Raw genomic sequence first — 27,620 nt, 5'->3', positions numbered from 1 at the left:
GGAGTGATAGCTGGAAGGAGGCTCAGAAGATGGAAGGGTGGGGCGGGGCAGACACACGTATGGACACACACACACGCACCACTCTGGACACAGAGCTGAGGTTTCAGTTCACAGAGAACAGGCAGCCCGGATGGGCCTCAGACCCATTCAGCATCCTCCCCAAGGGCCTAGTCTTACCCAGGGGAGTGGCCCGCAGCCAGAGGCCAAGTGGAAAGTTCTCTGGGTGTGGGGTGAGGATAGAGCTATAGTCCTTGGAAACCAGCTGACCGATGACCTAGGCCCAGGCCAAGGGCAGCCCGTGTCCCTAGAGCAGCACCACAGACTCTGGGGGAGTGGGCTAGGGAACACTCTTCTCCATTTTTTTGGAAATGGTTTGAAATGCAGAAGATACAAAAAGTAAAATAAAAAAGTTTAAAAAAAAAAAAAGTCACAGTCTCCTCCCGCCCTGCCCCGCTCCCCCCCACCCAGTCACCCTGTTAACAGTTCTTTTGTGCAACTGGATGTCTCGTATATATGCGGGCAACTACTTACTTCTAAGTATTGCTTTTCCCTGTGTTAATATACACGGAGCGTGTCACACACGCTCACCGACTCTCGAGATCTCTGCAGACCAGTACCTAAAGTGTTTTTTTACTCCTCATGACCATGTAACCTGCTCTCGTGTGGGTGCACAAGACTCTTCCCCCAGCTCTGGACATTGGGCTTGTTTCCCATCACCCACGGTTCCACTCCATCCTGCAGTGATAATCTTACATATGCTGTCATTGCACATGCGTCCAAGTACACAGCTGGGAAAATTCGTAAAAATGGGGTTGGTTGCTGGGTCCAAGGGTATGTGCACAGGTGCCCTGGTGGTCCTGGCAGAATCGCCAGAATCTGCCTTTTTCCTCTGTCAGTGAGGTGAAGGAGAGGAGGGAGGGGGTTCCGCCATGGGGCGGCATGTGCGGCTGCTTGTTCCTGGGACAGGGAGCAGCAGCCACCAGTGCCCCCGCCTCCGGGCTGGGTGAGCCCCGACTCACCCGTTTGCCCTCCCATGTGCCTCAGGAGCCGGAAGGTAGTAGTCCTGCTGAGGGAAGGTGGACTCGTTGACCGGCGCACACACACCCGGAGGAGAAGGCTGCCTTCTCCCCAGATTAGGGGCTGGGGCTGGGCTTGAACTGCGGGAGTGGGGGTGGTTCGCCCTCTTCCCAGCTCCGGCCTGGGCTGTCACAGCAACCCACGGCCGATCCCCCACCTCTCCAGGTCAGCCTTTCCATGGCCTCCAGGACACTGGCTTTTTTCTGATCCACAGACCCTGGTTTTTTGGTTTTGAGGGGGTTTTTTGTTTTTTTAAGACTAATTTATTTGAGAGAGACCATGACCAAGCAAACACCCACACGAGCGGGGGGAAGGGCAGAGGAAGAGTGAAACAGGCTCCCTGCTAAGTGCAGAGTCCATTGCCAGGCTTGATCTCATGACCCTGAGATCGTGACCTGAGCCGAAATCAAGATTGCACCACCCAGGCGCCCCTAAACGCTTCCTGTTTTTTACAGTTTAAAGTATTTATATTATGCAATATTTTAAAACGTTCTGAAAAGCACAGAAAATAATATAACAGACACCCTTGTGCCCACCACCAGATTTAACAGATGTTAACATTTTGCCATATTTGCTTCAGTTCTCTTTATTTTTAAAGAAAGAAAATGTTAAAGACACAACCAAAGCTGCCCCCACTTCTTCTTCCCTCCTTCTCCGCGGGCAGCTGGACCCCAGACAGACCACACCCTTGTCCCCTCCCCCCTGAAACCCACCATGTCCCCAAACACATTTCCATCCCAGCACCCATCATGCTGTAAAAACGACTCCTTGGGGGCACCTGGGTGGCTCAGTGAGTTAAACCTCTGCCTTTAGCTCAGGTCATGCGTGATCTCAGGGTCCTGGGTTGGAGTCCTGCATCGGGCTATCTGCTCAGCAGGGAGCCTGCTTACCCCACTGTCTCCCTGCCTGCCTCTCTGCCTACTTGTGATCTTTGTCAAATAAATAAAATCTTTAAAAACAAACAAAAAAAACACGACTCCTTGGCATGGCCCCGGCCTCTATTAAAGGTAACCCCTGTCACGTCCCCCTCCATGTCTCCGTCATGGCATGGGGCCTGCCATCTAGTGGGCCCTAAAGAGATTTTTGCTGGCCAGACAGATTCCTGGCCCAGCGGTCATTGACAGACTCTGAGGAAATGATTGTTGAAGGAATAACTGTGAGTATTCTGGAACTACTTCCTGGGCTCCAGTGACCTGGTTGTGTAGTGAGGTGCCATCCTTTCCAACTCCCAAATGTGCCATTTCAGAGGGTGCCACACTGGTGTCCTGCAGCCTGGGAACTGTGAAAACCCAGTCCCACCTGCTGGGATGTAAGGGACCAATTGTTCTGCTTGTCCAGAAACCTTCAGCAGCTTGTAATTTCACGATTCTTCAAATAGTGAATCAGGGGGTGCCTGGGTGGCTCAGTGGGTTAAGCCGCTGCCTTTGGTTCAGGTCATGATCTCCAGGTCCTGGGATCGAGTCCCACATCGGGCTCTCTGCTCAGCGGGGAGCCTGCTTCCCTCCTCTCTCTCTGCATGCCTCTCTGCCTACTTGTGATCTCTGTCAAATAAATAAATAAAATCTTTAAAAAAAAAAAAAATAGTGAATCAGGACTGTGGGAAGCACCAGAGTCTGTCTGGCCAAGCAGCCAGGTGCTGACTGGAGAAGTTGCAAAGCTGTTCATATCTGTAAAGTACAATGTGGATGCACCTTGAATTAGAAAGATTTGCTGAGGCATCCTATCCCTCCCCCAGGCTGTAGGCGAGGCCTCACCCACACAGTTTTGCACAGAAGAAAACGCACCTGGTTTGTGTGGCCTTCGAAGAACCTTACTCCTGGGAAATGCCTTTTTCTGTCAGACCTACAGAAAATCTCCTGTGCATTGGTAGAAATCTGTTCCTCCTTGGCCTGTTCAAGTTTAAGTTGCTGGGTTTGGAGTTTTTCATTAAGATTTTATTTATTTGAGAAAGCGCAAAAGCAGGGGGAGCCATAGAGGGAGAAAGAGAAGCAGGTTTCCTGCTGAGCAGAGAACCAGATGCGGGGCTCAGTCCCACGACCCTAAGATCATGACCTGAGCCAAAGGCAGATGCTTAACTGACTGAGCCACCCAGGCGCCCCTAAGTTGTTTTAATCAGTAGTGAACACCTGTGCTGGTGCTGGGCCTTAGCTAAGCTCCAGGTGGCACCTGCTGACGTGGCACTCCTGAACTGAGGGAGGGTCGCTGTACCGTGAACAGTGGAGGTGATGATCAAGGGATCTGGCCTGACCAGCCTGGGATGTGCAGGAGCTCGCTCAATGGTCTCCTGCCCGTGCTCTGGTCCCTTCCAGTCCTTTCTTCATGGGACAGCCACAGTGATCTTCCCAGATCGTCAGTCTGGTCGGCACTCGTTGCGAGCACTTGTGCCTGTCATGGACCCTGAAGGGACAGATGCCTCGCTTGTGTTTTAACTGAGGATGAACAAACAGGCTGCTCGAAGGGGGGCCTAGGTCAAGGGAACCAGTATAGGAGCGTGAGGCATCCCAGGGCCAGCAGCAGCAGGGACACATTACCCACCCCTTTTGGCAAGGTGAGGGCACAGAGAGTGGGAGAAGTGTGGCTCCAGGGAGAGGGGCCCCCAGACAGGAGCTGTGGCTCTGAGTTGAAGGATCAAGGACAGCAGCCACTGCCAGCAGCCCAGCAAAAAGGCTCCAAAGAAAAAGCTGTCTGCCAGCTTTTCTCTCCTGTCACCTGTCATTTCTGCTGCTTCTTGTTGGAAGAATTCACTGGAAGCTGCAGGGTATGGGAAGCCAGGTGAAGGTGACAACCTGCAGAAACCCACCTTCCAGGGCACTGAGAATGGCAGAGACCAGATCTGGGGGTGCAGGGAGTGAATAGCAAGTCCAGATGGTCAAAGCATGGCGAGCTCTCACGATCAAGATGAAAAGCAACTGGGGCGCCTGGATGCCTCAGTTGTGAAGCACCTGCCTTTGTCTGAGGTCATGATCCCAGGGTCCTGGGGTCAAGCCCCACATCGGGCTCCCTGCTTGATGGGAAGCCTGCTTCGCCTCTCTCACTTCCCCTGCTTGTGTTCCCTCTTTCACCGTGTCGTTCTGTGTCAAATAAAATCTTTAAAATATACGTAGATATTTTAAAGGTGTAATAATATATATAGTATATTATACAATACATATTCACTCAAAATTAATATATATTTCATAATATATGTTACGGAAAAAAAAAGATGAAAGTGCTAACATTCCATCAAGGCCCTGTGAGGCCTGGCTGCCATCCCGCTCCTCACTTTTGGGGCTCAGACCACCCCAGTCTTGTCTTTCCCAGTCAGGCCTTGCACCTGCTGCGACCCCTGCTTGCAGGACCCTCTCCTCAGCCCTTCCTCTGGCTCCTGCTCAGCCTCAGATCCCAGCATACATAATTATCACTTCCTCAGAGAGGCCCTCCTGGATTCCCCATCTACACTGGGTCCTTTTGTTTTGTCTGTACCCTATTCACTTTCTTTGTTTTTGTAAGTGTGTGTGTATGGTACACATCTGCTCCCAGATTAAAAGTTCTGGGGGTCAGGGACTACTCTACCCCCAGTGCTGAAGAGAGGGCATCCCAGAAATGCTTGTCTCATAGAGGCAGGAATGTTACACCGGCCCCCATGTCACGTGGGGGGCGGGTGAGGGGCTGGGAGTCGGAACCTGAACAAGCCTTAAACCGTGTTCCGGTTTCATGGCATATGTTTCAGTCAGGAATCTCATTATTTAAAAATTATTTTACAGCTGGGGGAGAAGCATTAGGAAATCTCTCCTAACACCATGCTCACAAGGTGACATCTTTGTGGAGGAGACTACAAAGCTCTTTAAGAAAGTCCTAGCAAGCTGACTGCTCACGCATTTACAGGGACTCCTACTGGTTTTAATCATCACGGAAACAGCATAGCTCCAGGTGTCTCCGCTGCCCCTTTACACCTCTCTCTGGAGAGTCATGTTCCCCTGCCCCCGGGTGGTGACTGAGAGGGGCTGTGGTCTCTCTGGCTACCTTAAGAAATTCACTGCCCCACAGGCCACTGAGTCTCCACTTAATCAGGCCCTTGGAAGGACATGTCGGAGATAGTCATCCAATCTCTAGATTTGACTTCTCAGCCAATCTTCTCCCACCTCCCAGCTCAGGGCCACTTCCCAGGGGAGGCCTCAGTGGTTGGGGTGCCTGCTTACCTCTCCTCTGTTCCTCCACGTTACACTGTCCCCTGCTGCCAACTGCTGATTTCTGACCTGTCCAGGACTGGAGCACTGGCAGGGAAATGTCGCCGTACTGTGAAAACAGCTGACCGCAAGTTCCCTGGGCTGTGCAGGGGCTCCTGGCCCACCCTCCTGGGCAGGGAGCCAATGACCCCAGGCTCCTCCCAACTGTCAGTCACCTCGAGAGGCGCCTGCTGCTGGCGAGGGTGGATGCAGGCATCATGGGGCTCACTGCCAGCTTTCTCCAGAGATGTTCCTCCCCATGGGCTTTCTCTCTGTGGTTTGCGTGGGGAGTGAGGGGGCTCACTGGTTTGGCAGAACACATTTTAGATCGTTTCCTTTTTACTTTCTCACTTAGTGGCTATTCGTTTCTGTCACAGTAGCACCTCAGCCAAAACTGAAGTAAGAAGGTTCTCTTCAAACTTCTCATTGCAGTGAATTTTCAAGACAAGCTGTGTAGAGATGATTTACATGTTAAGTAATGTTACACAGGTGTGTGAAAGAAGCAAATCATACGGCCCCCGGGTGGCTCAATTGGTTAAGCATCTGCCTTCGGCCTAGGTCAAGATTCCAGGGTCCTGGGATCGAGCCCCACATTGGGTTCCCTGCTCAGCAGGGAGTCTGCTTCTCTATCTGCCCCTTCCCCTGCTTGTGCTCTCTCTCTCTTTCTCTCAAATCTTAAAAAAAAAAAAAAAAAAAAAAAAAAATCACATAAATGTCCCATATTAGTCAGGCGTTCCCACAGTAATGCTTAACAAACCACCCCAAAATTCAGTGGCTCACAGACACTAGCACTTTCTCTCTGGCCAACACATCCACAGGTTGGCTGAGGTCTAGCTGGCCTTGGCTCCAGGTCTGCTGCGGGTATCCTTCATCCTTCTAGGCCCCTGGGGGCGTGTCTCACAGAGATGGCAGGAGCACAGGAGACAAGCCCGCCTTCCTCTCCACCCACTGCAATTCATGCTTTGCTTGGAAGCCATTGGCCAAATCAAGCTACATGAGACCAGCCCCAAGATCAGTAGGGTGGGCATGTACCCTCCATCAAAGATGGAGAGGGAGGGGTGAATTTTTGCCAAACTATAATCTATCACATAGTTTATATGTAATATGAGAGTAACTGAAGTGGAACAATGCTAGGAGAATTATTCTTGGTACATTAATGGACGTTCTGACATCTGTCCGAAGTAAACATGCACGTATGTGCCCTAAGGCTGTCTTGTTTCCAGTCTAATTGGCCAGCAACTTACTAGATAGATGTCAATTTCCATTCTTAAAAAGCAAATTCCTATTTCTGATTGCATGTTTTTTTCCTACTAAAGAGAACCTCAAGTGCTTTTTTTTTCTACCACGTATTTCTCCCTCCTCAGTATGGCTGTGACCCGATCCAAAGATGCTCCTCCTTTTGGTCCCCCAATCCCCAGTGGAACCACATTCCGCAAGTCTGACGTCTTCAGAGACTTCTTGCTGGCCAAGGTGATTAATGCTGAGAATGCTGCGCACAAATCGGACAAATTCCACACCATGGCCACCAGGACCCGCCAGGAGTACCTCAAGGACCTGGCAGAAAACTGTGTCTCTAACACACCCATTGACTCCACTGGCAAGTTCAACCTCATCTCGCTGACCTCCAAGAAGAAGGAGAAGACAAAGGCGCGGGCAGGTGCTGAGCAGCACAGTGCAGGGGCCATCGCCTGGAGGGTGGCAGCTCAGGACTATGCCCAGGGCGTAGAAATCGACTGTATCTTGGGGATATCTAATGAGTTTGTGGTGCTCTTGGACCTGCGCACCAAGGAGGTAGTGTTCAACTGCTACTGTGGGGATGTCATTGGCTGGACCCCAGACTCCTCGACACTCAAAATCTTCTATGGGCGAGGGGACCACATCTTCCTGCAGGCCACAGACGGCTCTGTGGAGGACATAAGGGAAATCGTCCAGAGACTGAAGGTAAGGGGAGAGTTCCACAATGGTGCAGCTCTTCCATGGTTTGGCCTTGGGGAAGCCCTGGTGCCCCCAGCCCCGTGATTCAGGCCAGGATGCTAATTGGCCCCAAGGAAGTCAGAATTGCCACTTACACACTGGGGGGTCTCTTGGGCCCTGCAGCCTGGGTTCTTTCTGGGGACAATTCAGGCCAGGGATCCAGGGCTCTTTATGCCTTTGCCTCAGGAAGACAAAAGATAGGTTTATTCACTGTGGATCTTGATAGAAAATACAAGTGAACGATTATGTTCAAAATGTAAGGGTACTTCTAGAAGAAGTCAAACAATGAAAAGCTTCCAGGCCATTAAAGGTTTGGGGCATAAACGGGGTATGGGGGGTATAAAAAAGCATGGTAAAAGAAACAGTTACATAGCAGGAGTAATTCCACATCCATAACCACAATAAATGTGAATGGCTTAACTTCCTCTATTAAAAGACAAAGATTCACCATCTGGGTAAAGTCTTACCCTGAGCTCCTAATAGACAGCTCAGGCTCAGATTATTGGCCAAACCAAGAGTGGCAGATTGGTTTCAGGTGACAGCTTCATAGGTGGTGGCCTGAAGCATTGCTGAGAAGCACTGGGGCCACATGTGAGCCGTGTGGGAAAGAATGCTATCATTGACAATGGGCTCCCAGTGGATTTCACAGAAGGACACATCATGCATATGAAATAGAGAAGGGAGCCTAACGTAGACACAGGTTCTGGCATCACAAGTCCTGGCTTCAGGTCCTGGCACTGCCACTGGCCAGCTGTTATGACCTTGAGCCAAGTTCTTAACTGCCACACTGACATTTTTCAGATGTCCCTGTCTGAAAAATGAGAACAAAAATTACCCTATATCATGTGAAAATTTTAAGGATTGGATGAGTTATGTTACCCAGAGAAGCTTGCCTGACTCAGTGGGCTGTGACCTCCACATGCCAGTGCATTCACCCTTTTGGGCTTTTGCATTCTCTCATTAAGTTCAAGTTGGACTGATGGAGCCCTGCTGTAAGCTTCCCTGACCCCAAAGTTCACGCTCAGTGTTAGACAGCAACCTCAGTTGTGAGATCCAAGAACCAGGGCCTCCATCTGTTTTGTTCGCTTGCTTGTGCTCTCTGCATAAATCAGGGTTGGCACATAGTAAGTGTTCAATAAATACTGATCACTTGGTCAGTTGAAGGAGTTTAATTGAACCCTGACTGTGTGCCGATAAGCAGCATGCTTGTGCGAGCTGAGTCATCCGCCCCACAGAACGTAGGTACTGTTCTTGACCCCACTTGACAGGATGAGATTGAGGCTCTGACGGGTATAGACTCTCGCAGAAGGTCATGCAGCCAGCAGGTGGCAGACTGGGGTCTGAATCCAGGTTTTCCTGACTCTGAAGCACATTTGTACCGGAACTCAAGATTGGTAGCTAACTGCTTGCTTGGTGTCCCCACCCGGGTGTCTCCGAGCCCCTGAAACAACATGTCAGAGAGCAGGTTCCTGCTTTTCTTCCACTGCCCCCAGAGTTTTCCTGTCTCCAGAAAGGGCAAGTCCATCACTTCATTTGTCAAGGTTAGAAGCCTTGGCATCTGCCCCACTGTTCTCCTCTCACTCCCACATCCCGTCTGATAGTACCACCTCCGGTTGACAGACTCCAGCTCCTCTTCCCCTTCCACAGCCTCCCCTAGCCTCTCCTGGCCTCCTCAGTCACCTCCTCGCTGGTCTCCCTTGCCTCCAACCTTGCTTTCCCATGGTCTGTCCTCAGTAAGGCAGTCCAAGGGATCCGATCCTATCACTGTTCTGCCCAAACCCTCTGCCCCCTCTAGATGGAACGCAGAGTGCTTTTGGTGGCCTCAGACTCTGTGACCTGGCTGCCTGTCGGTCTCTCTGCTCTGGGAACATAGACCTTTGCTGCTTCCTGCATGTACTAGGCAGGCATCCAGCCTCAGGGCCTTTGCACTGCCCATGCCCTCACGCTGGAGCACTTTTCCTGATCCCCCCTGTGGCTCACTTCCTCCTCTCCTTTAGTCGCATGTCACCTTGTCAAGGAGGCCTCATTATATAAAATTGCAACCCCCCAGCTTGGCGTATTCCACCCACTTACCCTGCTTTAATCTTCTCCATAGCACTTACACCATATGAAGCGTATTTATGTATTTGTTGTTTGCCGCTGTGTCCTCAGCACTGAGGTTGGAATACAGCATGCACCCAGGGAACTTGTACTGAACGCTGGCTGCATGCTGCCCCGTAGTAACAGCAGAAGTGAACGTCCACGGAGGGCTGTCACACCCTGTGCAGCGCCTTGCACAGCTCTGCACTTTTTCCTCCCCAAAGCCTGGTGAAGGAGATCCCCTTCTCATCCCTGATGAAGAGTATTCTTCCTCCCAAAATCCTGACAGCAGCTCGAGTTTCTTGAGCAGTGACCATGCCGGGCACCATGCCAGGTGACATGTTTTACCCACATCCTCTCTCTGCTACTCCATCCCACGCCCACCCCCGGCCCTTTTGGCAGTGCAGCGGCTTACAGCCCGTTGTCCCAGCCCCCCTCACAGTCTCCGTGCCCCAGAGCCCACTGAGCATCCAGGTGGCCAGGAAGCGATGATGTATGCCATCTTCTGTGAAGGGACAAGCCCATCATACACGAGTCATGACAGCAAGTCTGCTTTGCCAAGTCCTCCAGGGGAAGGAGTCCACACCCTCCCCGACAGAGCTAGGATTCAGACATCCTTCATTCATTGAGTCAGCAAGTATTATGTGCATCTCTCTGAGCCAGGCGGTGCTGGGACAGCAGGGACTATGCAAGGCCCTGGCTGCCCTCCTGGGGCTCCCCTCTGAGGCAGAAATTGAACAAGGAATTGCAAGTGCCAAGAGGTTAAAGAGGGAGTATTGAGCATGCCAAGGGAACCCGTCTTGGGGAGAGGTCTCAAAGCCACAGGTCAAATGCAGCCCTGAGACCTATTCGGTTAATTACCAAAGCTTGACCTTGAGAAGATTTCACGTGTGGGTAGCTCTCCGGAGCCTCTGGCAACACTGCATGTTGGCACAGGGCAGTAGGCAGCTGAAGCAGGCCCACAGGTGCTCCCTTGCAGCGGGGGCACATGTATACTATTTGACCACAGGCCCATCAGGGAGATGGGCTTCATCAGTGAGAATTGCTTCTCATTTATCCTACCCACCAAGTTCCCCAGCTTGTGAGCCTCAGGGAGGTCCCTGAGGAAACAACTTTTAAACTGAGACAAAAGTAAGAAGTTGGAATCATCCTGGTGCAGAGTGAGGGGGAAAGGAGCAAAGGGGCAGCGGGGAATGCAGCATGGAGGCTAATTGCAAAAGTTAAAAAAGTCAAGTCTGCACAGGTTTTACATCTGTAAGATAAGCAAATCAGTTGTACCTGCCTCACCAGTGAGAGTTTGGAGAAATTAGGCCTATGAAGGGCTTAGTCAGAGCCTGGCACACAGAGATCAGTCCCCAGGAAAATTAACTTTAAAGGGGAACTGGGGCAGTATGGCCGCATGGCATGGCACAGGGTCCTATGAACCTATACGTGTTTGGTCTCCTGTGTTTGGCTCCCTGTGCCAGGGGGCCTTTCTGGAATCTTGGAAACATCAGGAGTGCTTCTGTTCTTCAGTTGGGGGTTCCTTAGGTTCATTAGAAAAGCAAAAGGGATGGAAGTTGCAGGACCACAGAGACTCCTGACCAGCTCTCCCTTCCCTATTCAAAATGGTCCAGAGCAGCTATAGTTGGGGGTTACAGACTGGGCTGCTGAGAGAAAGACTGAGAGATCCGGGAGCTGAGACAAGGTGAAGTTTATTTCTTTCAATTAATGCTCAGGCTGGTCACGGTGGCAGGGACAGCTCCGTCCCCTTCGTCTTGTGGCACCTCCTTTTCCTTCCGTATTGCTTGGTACCACTCTAAAGGGACGTCCCTGTGGGCAGGAAGGAGGAAGGCGTGAGTGGAGGGCAGGCAGTTTTATTTGGAAGAAAACGAAGTAGAAGCGCCTTCACGTCTGTCCTCCTGGCCCCAACCAAGTCATGTATCCAAAGCCAGCTGTGACAGAAACAGAAATGCAGGCCTCCTCTGGGTGGCCACGTGCCCATCCAAGTCTGTTGTGCTGTGGGAGGTCTTGTCACCAAAAGCAGGAAGGGAAGAAGGGAGGCTGGATGGCAGCTGTCAGGCCCGCAGCGGCCTCCAGGGAGGTTGGGCCCTCCCCATCCCCGCCCCAGGGATGGTGTGGCCTCACCGGCGCAGACACACGGGACATTTCTCTGTCACCCGCAGCCAGATTCTTTGGCCACAAGGGTTACCACTTCATGGGGGAGAATGGGGACTCCCAAAGCAGAGTGGGCTAGGACAGAGCCAGTCACAAGTTTCCCATTCAGTGCACTAAACACTAGACTTTCCTTTCCAACCAGTTTAAACTTTCTAATTCTGGACAACGTCAAACAGCCATAAAGGAGGACTCAACCTAGCAAACCCCCAGGCCGTCACCAGTCCCCTCGGCTGTCAGCCAGCCCATGGCCACTCTCGTTTCTTCCTTCCCTGTTTTCCTTTCCCCTGATGATTTTGAAACAAATCTAGGACATCCTATCGTTTCATCTGTACATATGTCAGTATTTCTCTCAAACATATGGACTATTCAGAAAACAACTGTTTTGTCATTACCATCCATCGAACAGTCACAGTAACTCTTCAGTGTCCCATGAACAAGTTGGGCTGGGAAATCATTTGCTGGATCTCAATCCAGAATTGTGGAGGACAGGCTAGGAAAGGATACAGTCTCCCAGCCCATCCCAGGGAGGAAGGATAAGTACTCTTCTGGGGTGCAGTGCTGGGTCCCTCACATGTGCCCCACACTGTGCAGACTGTCGCCTTCTAAATCAGACGAAGTTATAGCCACAGGTGAGTGCTTCCCCATCCACATTCTCATTTCCGGCCGCCCACTCTCAGCAATGTGGCTGATTTGGGTTGCAAGGAATACGTGTGCATAAATGGAGGCATGAGTGTGTAGAGTGGTTTGGGACCTAAAATGTCCTCTCGGGGCATAGTGGTCAGAGAGGGTGAAAGCCCCCGCTGCAATGGGTCCGTCGTCAACAGCATTTCTAACCACAGAATGGCTTCCCACCGGTAACTGGAACTGTTACACATTCTCTTTCCTTAATGCAGTTTCCAGGGAGTGTATACCGATCTTTTTTTTTTTTTTTTTTTTAAAGATTTTATTTATTTATTTGAGAGAGAGACAGTGAGAGAGAGCATGAGCAAGGAGAAGGTCAGAGGGAGAAGCAGACTCCCCGTGGAGCTGGGAGCCCGATGCGGGACTCGATCCCGGGACTCCAGGATCATGACCTGAGCCGAAGGCAGTCGTCCAACCAACTGAGCCACCCAGGCGTCCCAGTGTATACCGATCTTGATGTGACTTGTTCAGGAGCCATAGCTGTGGCTTGTTAAGTTAATCCTTTTCTCCCAAGAAGAGAAGGGGATTCCTAAGGACATGCTGAGGGACCAGGGTTCTCCTTGACGGGTCCTCTTACCTATAGTTATACGTGGTCGTGGCGACAGTCACACACAGAGGAAGCAGGGAGTGAATCAGAGGCGAGGCCTGGTATGGTCTGGTCAGCTCCAGGTTAGAGGACGGTCTGAGGAGGAGCCTGGGGAAGGGGTTTTTCTTTTAAAAATGGCACCATGAAGTAAAGAGTGAGGCGCGAGCCCCCATCCAGAGAAGATCCCAGAATCTCTGGTCCGCTGCTTGCCCCGCCTACTTTGGTCAGAGTCAGTGGGTCAGGATGAAATACTAGCAGCTTAAAACAACAAAGATTTGTCTGTTGCTCACACTCCATGTCCAGCTTAAGTTTGGTGGGGGTCTCTGCTCCACATTGTTCTCATTCTGGGCCCCCAACTGAACACAGACAGCCACTCTTTGGAACAATCCCAATAATCATGGCAGAGGGGAAAGGCCCACAGAGGGTCTCACGCCGGCAGTGAAATGCCCCAGCCTGGATGACATGGCGGTTCCACTCACAACTCATTGACCAAAACAAGTCCCAGAGCCCACGCCCCACAAGGGGGCCAAGAAGTATAATCCCACTATAGCTAGCCCACCAAAGGCTAGGGGCATTTGGAGAACAGGGCTCATGACTGCCATGGTCTCCACCAGCTAAGAAGCCACGTGGTTGCCTATCCACGTGTCTTTGGAAGTCAAGAGCCCAGGCTGGGACTGAGTGGGTGTTTGTGCTCCTATATCCTGGCATCACCTGGGAGGTCAGGGTCTTTGGCCCTCAAGGGGGAACCTCTGTGCAGGGGTCGTCCAGAGCTGGCCCCAACAGCTTCAGAGGCTAGATCCTGCCTGTTGCCTACAGGTCATGACCAACGGCTGGGAGACAGTGGACATGACCCTGCGGCGGAACGGGCTCGGGCAGCTGGGCTTCCATGTGAAGTACGACGGGACGGTGGCCGAGGTGGAGGACTATGGGTTTGCCTGGCAGGCCGGCCTCCGGCAAGGCAGCCGACTGGTGGAGATCTGCAAGGTGGCCGTGGTCACACTGACCCATGATCAGATGATCGACCTCCTGCGTACCTCTGTCACTGTCAAAGTGGTCATCATCCCCCCTTTCGACGACGGCACACCCCGGAGGTAAGGACATCTGCCTTGCAAGGTGAGAGCCAGGTGGTGGGATGGCAGCTTCTGGAGTGCAGGCCCCCGAGGCCCTTTCTCAGCAGGAAAACTGGTGATGGGGAGAGTCAGCATCTGGCAAACACCTGCCGGATGCCACATACGGTTGAAGCTCTTCAAACGCCACTGTCCCCATTCCATGTCCACAACAGCCCCATGAGGTGGACACCCTCATCAGTCCCATTTTCTAGGTGATGCGCACAGCATTCAAAGTAGCTTGCCCCGAGGACACACTGCGCTTGGTTCACTGCTTCAGCACAAGGTACGAGTGCCCTTCAAAGTGCTGGGGAGACCACAGGGACCAAAGGGAGCAAGTATCTGCTCCCTTGGAGTTTGTGTTCTAGAGGCCGAGACAGGCGGTAATTACATAGATACAATGCAGGACCAAGCAGTAATGAGATTTAAGATTAAAGCAGGCTGTATAAAGGGCCTGCAGCGTGTTGGGAGAGCTGCTCATGGATCAGGCAAGGCTCCTGGACAAAGGCAGCCACATGGTCTTGTTGGGCTAGGGGCTCCCCAGCAAAGTCTGCATAGAGTCTCGGATGTGTGAGTGTATGTGGCTCATCCGTCCGTGCAGCACGGAGACCAGGGTGTCTGGGAACAGGTGAGAGGTGGGGCAGCCTTCCAGGGGCGCTTACGGGCATGGGGACAAACTTGGGTTTTATTCCACACGTAGTGGGAAGACAACGAAGAGTTTGTCTTGTTTTTTTAATGGAACACTTCAAACATACCAAAGTGTACTGAGCCCTGTTTCAACACTTACCAACACTGGTATTTGTTATTTTTCAAGTTCTGTACCTCCCCTCCCCTTGGATTATTTGAAGCAGTCCCAGTGATTAGACCATATCTCTGCCCAATAAGAACCTCTAAAAAATTAGGACTATACTTAAAATTTTTACCAGTAACTCAGGATCACGTATCCATCAGTATTTACCTTTCTGTTGTATTAGAGGGATCTTTTATAGAAAGAATTGTTTTGTTAATCAGGCTACTCCTGTTGTATTTGGTTGATGGGTCTCTTCAGGCTCTTTTAATCTACAAGCTTCCCTTTCCTGCTTTTTTTCCCCCCTTGGAATTTATTTTGGGAAGAAACCCCGGCTACCTGTTCTCTGGAGTTTCTCACTTCCTGCATTTAGCTGCTTGCATCCCCCTGGTGTCCCTTACCCTGTTTTTCTAGCACATGGATTTCCTGTGACCTGGAGTTTAATGTAGAAACTTGATCCAAATCTGGTGAGATTTCTTTTGGTAACAACACTTCTCAGGTGTGTGTCTGTTGCAAGGCACCACGTGTCTGGTTGTCCTCCGTGAGTGGCTGTACGGGCAGAGGGTTCAGATGGTGGCGCCTGACCTGTCATCATACACTGTCCCCCTCAACAGCCATGTGTCATTATTGCCTCGATCAGCTATTTCATTGTGGGTCACAGAGTAACAAGTACTGGTCTCAATTCTGTCATTCCTTCTTCATTTATTGGCTGAAATCTTTCGGTAACTGTTTGGTTACTCTGGGGTAGAATTTATCAGATAGGGAAGGCAGGGTAAATGCTGCTTTTATATTGGTGAGTCGGTGCCCCAGCGATCTCCAGCTGTGGCCAGAGACAGAGAGAATCACTACATCCCAAGCACTGAGCACACAGCTGCACAGAGGACAGTCAGGCCTTGGCCCTCGGGGAGCTACTAAAGTGGATCAGGGGAAGCAAACAGCAAGCAAGGGAATGAGGTGATTTCATATAGCAAAAGCGAGAGGCAACTGAGTGTCATGGGAACACAGACTCTGCAGTGACATTACCTAGGGTTGACTCTCAGCTCTTCCTCATTGTGAACCGTGGCCCTGGGCCAGTGGCCTCATACCTCGTGTCTCAGTTTCTTCATCTGTAAAATGAGGGAGGTAACAGATCCTTTCCCCAAAGATGGTGGTGAGTTTGGAGAAAAGCTTTGTAAATAAAGCTCATAGACCAGCACTTGGCCTGTAGGGGGCGCTCTAGAGACACCAGCTGGGAGCTACTGGGTGTGAGGAAAGTAAAAAGAGCGCAGCCTGACTTTGGAGGGTGAGGAGGAGCCAGAAGAAGGGCCTTGCAGGGACCTAGTGGCCATCACAAAAGTGAGGACAGAGGCCCTGGGCTTGTTGCCAGGCAGCCAAGAGGGTCTGGAGCAGAGTGAGCCAAGAGGAAGGCTGACATGAGGTGACATGTGACCCCCTCAAGGCTGGTGTGACCCTCACTTTACAGATGAAACACCGAGGCCCTGAGGGGACCCATCAGTTGTGCAGAGTTGTACAGCTCCTAAGCAGCAGACAGACCTCAGTCCAGCTTCCCAGCTGCATCAGAAAGTCGGCGAGAGCTGTGCGCATGCACGGCTGTGCTTGCTCCACCCGCCGCTTCCTGCTTGCTCCGGACTTGGTCGGGGGCAGCTCTGAGCATGCCTCAGCCCTGCCCCAGGGGCTCAGCCTGCCCTCACCCCCCTCCCCAGTCTACCCTTGGGACTCCAGTCAAGCCCCCCGCGTCCCGGTCTCTCAGCCCTCTTATGGCGCCAGGGCCCAGCCACACCCACTCCAGGCTTTGCAGGGGCAAGTCCAGCCAAAGCAACTCCACAGGCCAGCTCCCCAGCAGATCCCCCCACACTGTGCCTTGTTCTGCACACACCCTCACACTCACGTGTGTGCACACGATAAGCCAGCCCACCTGTCCAACGACTCTGCACCGGAGGCCACAAAGACATCCCTGGATCTGCAGGTAGGGACCAACAGAAGCAAAAGTAAAAGTCTGCAGGCTCCCTTCTCTGGCTTTGGGGAGACCAGGCCTGAGAGGGTGTCACTAGACACAGGAGCCAGTTCCTTTCCCTCATTCGGAAAGAAGCTATCATCCTACCCCCCTTGGCAGGGCAGCCACAGAAACAGGATCTCCTGTTTTCAGGGGCAGATGCGGGTTGGGACTTGCATGGTTTTTGTTGTTCTTGAAATGCAGAGGGGTCTGGCTGACCTCATTTGCAGAGCTGGTCGCCCTAGCTCTGGGGTCTCTCCCAGCTTCTTGCTGCAGCCCTGGCCTCCTGGGTGGAATGTCAAAACAAGCCCTGAGCGGGGGCACACAGGGATGGGCAGAGATGCTCTTGCTGCCGCCAGCAGGGCTCTGTATGGTGTACACCTGGACCCCACACTCCTCAGACACTGAATGGTAGAGTGGCTCATCCACACACTCCAAGGCCATCGGACAGGGCTTCTCAAGTGAGTACTGCACCACTGGCCATAGCTGAACTGGGAGAACATCCCCCAGGCTGATAAGATGGTCATCGAGACGTCGGCCACTTAAAACAGGCTGGGAGGAATGCTCTCGTCTCACTTTCTCTGCCGCTTCCTGATGGAGAAGGCCATCTGGGATGTTGCTTCTTCATTTGGACTCTGGAGCTCTGGTCAAGGGGGTTGGAAACTCCTCCCTGAAAAGGGATATTGAAGCCCCACAGGTGAGGGAGCAGGAGGGGTAAGAAAGGAGACGGTGAGGAGAAGAGGGCTCTGGGCTCAGGGGCATCCTCTCTCAGACATCTCCTGCACGTGGCTGAGGCCGGAGGGTACTGTCTGCTGTGGCATTGCTGCCAAGAGTAGAAGCAATCTAAGTATCCAGCCGCGCTGAGTATTCAGGACCCACTGGCTGAGTAAATCCCAGGTCATCGTGTGATGGGATAGTACTGGATTGTTTAAAGGAAGTAAATTGAATTTGTATCGAGAGGGCCTGGTAAGTAATACTGTTAGTTGGGGGACCCGAGGGGGAAGCAGGATAGCTTTTTATTTCTGTTTTAAATAATATTTGCATAGAAATACCTGCCTAGGATACTTCTCAAAGAACATATAAGAAACTGGAAGCTGTGGTGGGTTCTGGGAGGTGAAACTGGGAGACGGGGAGGCCCTTTTTGTCCCACTTTCACCAGCTTTGTCTTGTGTCAAAAGCATCACTAGCAGCTTGGTAAAAATGCAGATTCCCAGGTCCCCAGGCCAAGGAGGACTCCGATTCCTGTGGTGAGACCCAGTGTCTGCATCCCTCTGCTGTAGTTTGGGTGCTGCTGGTTCTCAGACCAATAAGGAAAGATTTGTTCCGGAGCCCCCAGCAAGGTGTGGTTGGACTTCAGAAGGTGGAAGGGAGACTAGGCCTCTGAGCATGTGGGAACAGCAGGCAGACTGGCCACAGAATCAGCTGGAGAAGGTGGCAGTGCCAAGTCCCCTTTGTTAAGCACCTGGCGGGCACCAGACTTTATCCTAGTGCCCTAGAACACCTGCAGCCACCACTATCTTACAGATGAGGAAACAGCTTCTGGAAAGAAATCCTTCACCCAGGGCCATGCAGGCTGGGGTCTGAATTGGCCATCTGGCCCAGAAGCCCTGGCTCCCCACCACCCGATGCTGCCTTCAAAATGCCTGGATAATACTTCCCTCTTGGAGATCATGCGCAAGGGCTCCTGGCCAGAGGCCATGTTGTCAGTAACTGGGAGAGAAGTCTGGCTCCCAAACCAGTCTTCAGTGGCCCATGTGGATAGTGATTAAAGTTGTGGCCTTTGGAGTCAACTTACTGTATTTAAGTCCCGTTTCCCCCTCTTACTGGCTGTGTGACCTTGGACAGGTTACTTAGGTTCTCTGTGTCTCGGTTTACTTCTCTCGGAAGTGCTGTTGTCAGCGGTCGGGATTCTGGCTCCCAACAACAGAACCAGCTCAAGCTTGGTGAAGCAAAAGACAGACTTCCCTGGCTTCTGTTCCTGACAGACAAGGAGACAGAGCGAGATTTAGACTGGGCCCGATGCAGGGACCTGGATGCCCTCACTGGGAATCTTTATCACCTATCTCCTTTTCCTAGCTTGCTCTCATTTCGTGGGACAAAGGTGACCCACCCTTCTTCCCAGTTTCAGCATAGGACTCCCCAGCACAGCAGCTCCAGTGAACTCCACATCTTCCCCCATTAGTTCCAGGAACAGTTCCAGAGTTGATGCCATCTCCACTTGGCCGCACATGGGGCATGTGACAGTCCTGTGCTGATCCTTGTGCGCAGGGGAGGGGGAGGAGAGGTTTCTGATCAGCCAGGCCTGGGTGACATTCTCACACCTGGAGCCAAAAGTGGAGTCTGCCCCCCAGAACACACAGACCTGTTCCCAGATGTAGGAGCTGAGCCAGCCGGAGTCGCAGGGCTATGATGGTCCCCTCATCCACTTACGTCTGGGTTCTGCTGGACATTTGTACTGTTGTCATTCCTCCTGTGGTACCTGGTGAGGCGTTGGCACCTCAGAAAGATTGCCAGAAGGAGCTCTGACTCTAATGGTGCAGAGGAGCACAACATGTTGGGCCCAGAAGCCCCAGCACCTCCTCGAGTCGCCTTCTGGAGACTCCTCAGCAGCCATGTCCTGAGCCCCCAGCCACCAAATCCACTGCAACTTTTGCCAGTCCTAAAAGTTCCCTGGGCTCCAGAGGACCCAGGAGAGCCACAGAGGCTCAGCTCGCTGAGGGCATGAGTGCTTCCAGGCTGAGGGCCCCCAGCTCTGCTCTGACATCTGCTAGGACATGGATTTTGGGAGCCTGAGACACGCCCCCTGGGCTCAGAGCCCTCTCCTGTGCTGCACTGCACGAGGGGTGGAGAATTCGGGGCCGTGGATGGCCCAGCCTCAAGCCAGCAACACCACGGCCTGTGTGCCAGCCTGGTCTGGGGGGAGTCACAGGCCCTTCTGCATCTATTTCAAGGTTCCAGATTTCGTGGCTTTTTTTTTTTTTTTTTTTTTTTAAACCACCCTGCAAAGTAGGTCACCTGCTCCTCTTCCAGCCGCCTTTGAGCTTCTTTGGAACAAGGCAGATACTATCCTTTGATTCTGAGGGCATCTGCCTTTCTGGCCCCCGGTACCGCCGCAGGGGGGCTGGGTGGAGGGGGAGGCTGAGCCATTCCATGGAGGACACTGGTCCACTTGAGGCCTGGGTCAGGGAGAAGGGAGAGGAAGGAAGACGAAGGGAGAGCAAGGAGCAAAAAGGAAGTGAGGGAGAGAGGGCCAAGCGGTCAGAGCCTCTAGGGTGGGCCCTGTCCTGGCTGACTTCCTGAGCTGCGAAGTTTCAGACCAGTTTAAAGGGTACCTACTTGGCCTTTAAAATAGGCCCTCATGGTTCAGATTTAGGCAGGAAACCCAGCCCAGAGTGACCAGGCAGCAGTCTCTCCTGGGCAGCAGGCATGTGTGCTGGGGAGCCAGGGCCCTTCTGAGTAACGAAGTTTTTCTTCCCAGGGGGTGGCTGGAGACCTATGACATGAATACCTCGGAGCCCAAGACAGAGCCGGAGAGCTTGCCCCCCGGAGGCCGGCCCCCCTACCGCAGCAACGCTCCTTGGCAGTGGAGCGGGCCGGCCTCCCACAACTCGCTCCCAGCCTCCAAGTGGGCCAGCCCCAGCGCTCCTGGCCACGCCCAGTCCCTGAGCCGGCCCCCGAAGCAGACCCCCATGGTCCCCTTCCGGGAGCCCCAGCCCCTGCACAGCAAGAGGTAAGGACTGATGAGGGGGCCACCCCGTGTCCTCCCGTCTGCATCCCGCTTTTGTCCTATTCTCCCTCCTCCCTCTTTTGTCCAGTCTCTTTCTCCTCCCCTCCTCCTCCTTATGCTTCCCTCCCTCCCTTCTTTCTGTTGTTTCCTTTCTTTTTTTTTTAATTATGTCAGTCGCCATACAGTACATCATTAGTTTTTGATATATTGTTCCGTGGTTCATTGTTTGCGAATAACCCCCAGTGCTCCGTGCAATCCATGCCCTCCTTAATGCCCAATCACCGGGCTTACCTATCCCCTACCTCGCTCCCTTCCAAAACCCTCAGTTTGTTTACTGTGAAGTTTTCCTTTTGGACCTCTTCTGTGAGGCCCCAGTGCTGGGGAGCTCGGTGTCTGAGGCGGGAAAGCCACCATACTACGTGTGATGGAAACTATGTATTGCTTGAAAGCTCAAGGGCCGGATAAGCACCAACCCCAGGGTAGTGATCACTTCCGGGGGAAGGCAGGGAAAGGGGAAAGCCCACAGGCAGGCGTGTAGGGGTGCTGCCATTCTAGTTCATGGGTTAGGGGGTAGCTTTGGGAGTTTGTTTTATTAGGATGGTGCATACCTTACAGACAAATCATCCTGTAGGTGGTATATATTTTAAAGTAAAGAAAAATTGCTAAATGAAGGAATGAAGGAATCCCAACTTGTAGAGGTGCCTTCTTGCTTCCATGGCCCCTGTCGGGCCTCTGTCAGGGCCCCAGAAGCTGAGGGGCAGGCACAGCCGTAATGGGAGAGGGAGGGCCAGGACTGTCCCTGCTCCCGGGCCCCACCCTTTGCTCGCCACAGCTCTCCCTGCATCCTGATGGGTGCATGGCCGATGAAGCAGATGGGATGTGGTTGGGCCAAGTCTGTCTTCCATCCTCTGAGGCTACTGGTATCCTTAACTCATCCTTCCCTCTGTCCTCCCTTCTTTTTCTGTTGCAGGCCTGTCAGCTTCCCAGAAACCCCTTACACAGCATCACCAGCAGGGGCCGACAAAGCCCCTCCCTATCGGCAGCCTTCTGGGAGCTTCTCCACCCCCGGCTCGGCCACCTACACGAGATACAAGCCATCCCCAGAAAGGTCAGAGTCTCTTCGCTCTTAACAAATTAAGGAATCTCTGAGAGCTGGGGATCCTTCTTCCCCAGGAAATCCACACACCCTGCAAGTTTATTTGCCATTTGATGGGGTTTCTGGATCCCTGAAGGTCATCAGAGGACCTCCAGGAGGATTGGCTATTTTTTTTGTTGAGATTTAGGGCCAAGCTGCCCTGGGCACGACTCACCGCCGGCTTTTCTCGTAGCAGGATTTCTGCTGGCATGCTCTTGACCTGTATCACTTGCTTAAGCAAGACCATTTGCCTTCTGGCATGGCCACTCAGAGATCTCTCCATCTCCTAGTCCATGGCTCCGTAGTGCCGTGTGCCCTTGGTCCTCCAGGATCCTTGTCTCTGTCGCCCCACCTTCCTCCTCCCCGCTACTGCAAACCATTCATTTGGCCTCCTGAGCAGCTAGCTCTGCCCCCCACCCCCTCCTCTACCCCCCAGTGCCCCACCCTGGCCACCTCCCTGAGCCCCCAGCCTCCGTGCCACCTCCTATGGCCCACTCTCCACTCAGCAGCCAGGAGGATCTTTCTATATGTGGCCATGTCTGTCTCCTGCTTCAGACCCTCCCACGTGTCCCACAGCCCTCAGGACACAGCCTCAGCACCTCCGTGAGGCCTGCCTCTCCAGCCTCACTGGTCGCTTTCACTTCCCCGGGGAGGCTGTCTGAATTTCAGAGCCCGCCTCCGTGTTCTCCCTCTGCCTACAGTTTCTTCACACTCTTCACCCCACACTCCCCCGTCCTGCCAGCTTGAGCACTGATGCTCCTCCTCTGGGAAGCCTTCCCCGAACCTCCCCCGGCATAGATGAAGGGCCACCACTGTGTCCCTCAGTTCCCTGTGTGTTTGTGGACAGTGGCCTTGAGCACTCTCCATGCCGTCAGCCAGGTCAAGAGTGTGTGTGCTCGTGTGTGTGCACTCATCTTCAAGCTCTGGGACCTTCCCAGTGCATCTTTGTGTGACCCTCATGCAGCACAGAGGCTGACCCTGGTAGGTCCTTGGTATCTATTTGATGAAAGGATGGGTGAGTGCAGGAGTTGGGCTAAATAAAACCCCCTGCTGTTAGAGCAGGGATCCGTTCACTGATCTCCAGTGTGCCTCAGGATCACCCCAAAGGGGACCTGGAAACAAGCATTTGCTGGGACCTTCCCCCCACCTCAAGGCTCCAGCTTGGTAGGTCTGGAGTGTAGAACGTGCAAGGCTGACGCTGCTGGTCCAGGGAACACATGGCAAGAGCCACTGAGCTAAACCATTGTCAGATCTCAGCCTCCACTGTCAAATCGGGGAAAACAGACTTCCTCTTCCAGCTCCTGGCCACCACCATTCAGCCTTCATTCAGCAGGGAGTCTCAGGCACTGTTTGAGGTACTCATTCGCTGGGGGCTCCTGTGGGCAGTGCCACTGGCTGCAGTGAAGGGAGCGCCCCGGAAATCGTGCGCACCCCAACGAGAGCACTGGTAGACTAAGTCCCTAGAAGAGGGAGCCCAGCCCAGCCCCAGAGGTCTGTCTAGCCTGGCTGCCTGGAGGAGGCAGTGTTTGAACAGGGCTTTGAGAGGTCCCCAGGAGTTTGCCACAGAAAGGAGGGAGAAAGACCTTCTGGACAGAGCAGAGGCCACAGGCAGGAGTAAGCGGAATGGTGTGGAATGCAGGAGGAATGGAGAGGAGTTTGGTGTGTGGAGGCCCCTGGGTGGCAGCAGCGGCCGAGACTGGAAATGGCAGCCAGTACCCAGTGATTAGCCAAGAACAGAGGTGGTAGGATTGATGTTACTGATAAATCCAGGGGGCATTTATTTTTTTCAAAGTCTTGGTGTCCCTTCCCTTTATTATTAATTTTTAAACTTTCTGAAATAATTGTAGGTTCACAGGAAGTTGCAAAGAAACGTGCCGGGAGCTCCACGAATCCCTCACCCAGCCTCCCCCATGCAAATAGCAAAGCAAGACATTGACATTGGTACAGTCCATAGAGCTTATTCAGAATTCACCAGTTGCACGTGGACACGTGTGTGTGGTGAGTGTGTGTGGCTCTGTGTGGTTTTGTCACATGTGTGCTGCTGTGTACCCACCACCACAATTTGTACACTGTACCCTCCCCGCAGAGCTCCGTTCCCGCTACCCCTTTAGAGCCACACCATTCTCATTCTCTCCCCCATATTTAATCTCTGGCAACCCTTAATCTGCTCTGCATCTCTAACTCTTGCTATTTTATAACTGTTATATAAAAGGAATCACACAGTATACATCCTTTGGAGATTCTTTTTCACCCAGCATAATTTCCTCGAGGTTCATTCAAACCCTTGTGTGTATCAGCAGTCAGTTCCTTACTGCTGAACTGGATTCCATGGTCTGGAACTAGCCCATTACGGATAACCAACCATTCACCCTTTAGAGGATATTTGAGTGGTTTCTGGGCTTGGGCACATTACAAACATGCACCTTCTGAACATGCGTGAAAATAAATTTTGCTTTCCCTGGAACAAATGCCCAAGAATACAATTGCCTGCCAAGATACGGAAACAGCCTAAACTTTCATTGACCGATGAATGGCTAAAGAAGATGTGATATATATACAAGCCATGGAATGTTATCCAGCCATAAAGAAAGGAAGTCCTTCCTATGGATGAATCTGGAGGTTATTACGCTTAAGTGAAAGATATCAAACAGAATAGGACAAATACTGGAATGGTGTCCCTTATACAGAGAATCCCCAAAAAAGTTGTTGAACTCATAGAAAAGACAGAGTAGTGTGGTGGTTGGCTGTGGTGGGGGAAGTAGGGAGATTTGGGCCAGAGGGGACAAAGTTGCGGTTACAAGATGAATAAGTTCAGAAGATCTAACGTACGTATAGGCATGGTGCCTCAAATTAATAATTCTTCACCAGGCATTTGAAAACTGCCAAGAGTAATCTTCAGCATTGTCCCCCAAGACTAGATGACTCTGTTCCAGGAGAGATGGGCTCATTAACCTGATTGTGGTTATTGCTTTGCACTGTGTATGTCCATGTATCACTGGTTTTCACTAGTTATTCTATTAGCCATGTAAGGAGGTCTCGTCGTGTTAATTTGCATTTCTCTAAAGGCTGATGGTGTCCAGCATCTTTCCATGTGCTTATGTGCCAACTGTGTATCTCTCTCTTTTTTTTTTAAAGATATTATTTATTTATTTGACAGATAAAGATCACATGCAGGCAGAGAGGCAGGCAGAGAGAGAGAGGGGGGGGGGAAGCAGGCTCCCTGCTGAGCAGAGAGCCAGATACGGAGCTCGATCCCAGGACCCTGAGATCATGACCTTAGCCGAAGGTAGAGACTTAACTCACTGAGCCACCCAGATGCCCCACCTGTGTATCTCTTTAGGAAGTGTCCATGCATGTCTTTTGCCCATTTTCTAACTGGATTCAACAGTTTTCAGCTTTGGAGAGTTCTTTGTATATACTAGACACAAGTCCTTTGTCAGCTGTGTGACTTGCAAATATTTTCTCCCCGTCTTTAACATGTTCTTTCATCTCCTCAGTAGGGTCTGTAGCAGAACAAAGGGTGTCCACTTTGATGAGGTCTAAGTTACATTGCTTTCCTCTGAGGGTCCACGTTTTTGGTGTGAAGTCTAAGAACCCTTTGCCTAGACTGGGGTCCTGAAGATTTTCCTTTTTTCTCCTAGAAGTTTTATTAATTTTTTTTTTTTTAAGTAGGTTCTACACCCAGCATGGGGCTTGAACTCACAACCCTGAGATAAAAGAGTCAGATGCTCCAGCCAGGTGTCCTTCTGTGTTTTATCATTTTGTATTCTGCATTGAAGTCCATGATCCATTTTGAGTTCATTTTTACATAATGTGACAGGTTTAGGTTGATGTTACTTGTTGGCCTACTGACGTCCAGTTTGCTCCAGCACTGTTTCTGGGAAAGGCTCTCCCTCTTCCATCACATCGCTCTTGCTGCTTAAAGCAATAGATCACTGAAAGGGGAACTCAGTTGGACATGTTTGTGTGGGTCTGTTTCTGGCTCCCCGGTCTATTCTGCTGAGCTGTATACGTGATCTTGGTGCTCCCAAGCACTCCACAGGTGGGGATTTAATTATCCCACATGACAGAGTGGGGTAGCAGGCTCCATGAATCCCCTTGGTCAGGGTCGCTCTTCCAAGAAGTGGCCAAGTCGGGATGGGAACCCAGGCCCATGCCAATCTGGAGAGCAAACATTGACCTGAGCGAGACTTGTCCTAACAGAGGACTCTGAGCTTATTCTCCAAATCAGGGTGACATACACAGTCCCTCCTGGGGTCCCAGCCCCACGGTGACACTTCATCTCTGTCAACATCAGGGTCCCGAGTTTGGCAAAAGGGTGCTAGCATGGTGCATCCCCTCCAACCTCAGAAGTGTCATTCACAGCCAGTCACCAGCCTGTGGCAGGAGGCCCAGGAGTCAGCCAGAGCTGTGCCAGTGGCCTTTAGTCTTAGGTCCTTTCCCCTTTCCCCTCCGCATGGCCGCCCGATGCCATCCTGGATCCTGTGGGAGCCCAGCCAGACATTCCCACCCAAACCTGGACACCCCCAGCTTGGGACTCCTCTGTCTCCTACTGTCTCCGGCGGGCCTCCTACTTGCCAAATTCATCAAGCTTGTAGGGTTGTGGGGGCCCGTATGCACAAAATCTGTCCCAGGGCCCATCTTAGATTCTGTGGGAAACAGGGTGGTAAGATGGCCTGCCCTCTGTCAGCCCCATGAGCGTGGGCCAGTGTCTTCATCTCTCTGCACCTCGGGTTTGCTCCCATGTAAAATGTGTGTCCCCAAGCAGCACTGAGAATGTTCACGGAGGAAGACCCTGTAGAGCACTCAGAACTGGGTCTGGCACACAGTAAGTGCCAGGCCCAGTTAACGCTGATGACCATTACTGCCCCTCGAGCGCCTGTCCTGGTGGCTGGGGGACAGAGGCTGGCAGATGACATCCCTGTCCTTGGGAGTTGGCCACCCTTGTTCGCAAAGTGAGCAAAGCACCGAACTTTGTATGGAGCATTAGGACAGAATAACACGCCCAGCGCAGCAAGCCTGCCCGGCTGGACTGGACCTCAGATGTTTGCTCACGGGACCAGCTGGCTGGCCTTCTTTTTTTTTTTTCTTTCCCTTTTTTTCCTGCCAGCTCTATAGAGTTGTACATTGGTGAGGGGGCATTTGACTGCAGGACAGAAAAGCTAACTCGAGAAGGCATGAGGCATCAAGGGAATGGGTCATCACATAGTAGGTCCACAGGTGGAATGGCTGTAGGGCTGGTGTATTCTTTAGGGAAGACCTCAGGGACCTGGTTCCACTAGTGACTCATGTTGGCTCTTGGTGCCCCAGGCAAAATCAGTGCCCTGCAGAAAAGGAGGGAAGAGCTTCTTTTGGTATCTAAGAGGAAGGGAGCTGGGTCTTTTTGCCTCCCCTGAACCATCCCCTTGCAGGTCACATTGGACCTGCACGACTATCTTCAACTGTCAGGATGTACTCAAGTTGCATGATTGAGGGGTGGCCACCACAAGGAACCCTGGGCTTCCTCAGCAGAGACCAGGAAGGTTAATGGTTTTTGGTGTGGCGGCCCATCATGACTATATCATCCATCCACCCTCTCCCCGGTCATCTGGGAATTCACCCGTGCATTGTCCCATCAGTCCCCATGGGAGCCTGGCAGAGCAGGCTGGACCCCTCCCCTCCAGAGAGGCTCTTGCCCATGTCACATCTGTCTTTGGTACTCTGTTCTTGGGCCACAGAGAAAAGTACCATGCTCAAACCAGTAACGTGGTAGCCCAAGGAGGCTGAGCCAAAGGCATTCCCTGCCTGCCTGCCCGGGTCGGTAAGCACAGCAGCTTTTCCCAGATAGTGCCAGAAACGTCAATGAGTTTCTCACTGAAACCCAAACCCTTTCTATCTGATGTGGTGTCATCTTCCAAGAAAAGATAGAAGACATTAACATTTCTCAGATGAACTTGAGGGCAGCTCTGGTCTTTTCCTCTGGAGGTTTTGCCCAGAACCGTGCATGCTGAGATAAAGAACGGGTCCAGATTTCCAGTCTCTTGTCCATGCCTTGACTGTGATCGAAATGGCTCCGAATGGGGACATATCTGCACCCCCCAAAGAATGGGCAGCATAAGCCAGTCAGTTTCCCT

General features: G+C 52.1%; 1 protein-coding gene across 4 annotated transcripts in view; it reads left to right on the top strand.

The window, feature by feature from the left end:
* Window positions 1-27,620, top strand: part of SIPA1L3 (signal induced proliferation associated 1 like 3) — a 233,800-nt gene that overhangs the window by 154,925 nt on the left and 51,255 nt on the right. For all 4 annotated transcript variants that reach the window (XM_059382994.1, XM_059382995.1, XM_059382998.1 and 1 more), the window contains 4 exons: window positions 6,647-7,223; window positions 13,576-13,850; window positions 20,124-20,375; window positions 21,343-21,480. In XM_059382994.1, the coding sequence (XP_059238977.1) occupies window positions 6,647-7,223; window positions 13,576-13,850; window positions 20,124-20,375; window positions 21,343-21,480 (1,242 nt within the window). The remainder of the gene's footprint in view (window positions 1-6,646; window positions 7,224-13,575; window positions 13,851-20,123; window positions 20,376-21,342; window positions 21,481-27,620) is intronic.

Source organism: Mustela nigripes, chromosome 17 (genome assembly GCF_022355385.1).
Source record: "Mustela nigripes isolate SB6536 chromosome 17, MUSNIG.SB6536, whole genome shotgun sequence".
In the NCBI taxonomy this organism is placed as follows: domain Eukaryota; kingdom Metazoa; phylum Chordata; class Mammalia; order Carnivora; family Mustelidae; genus Mustela; species Mustela nigripes.
Note: the sequence above shows the minus strand (reverse complement) of the source record. Positions and strands in the feature narration are given on the sequence as shown.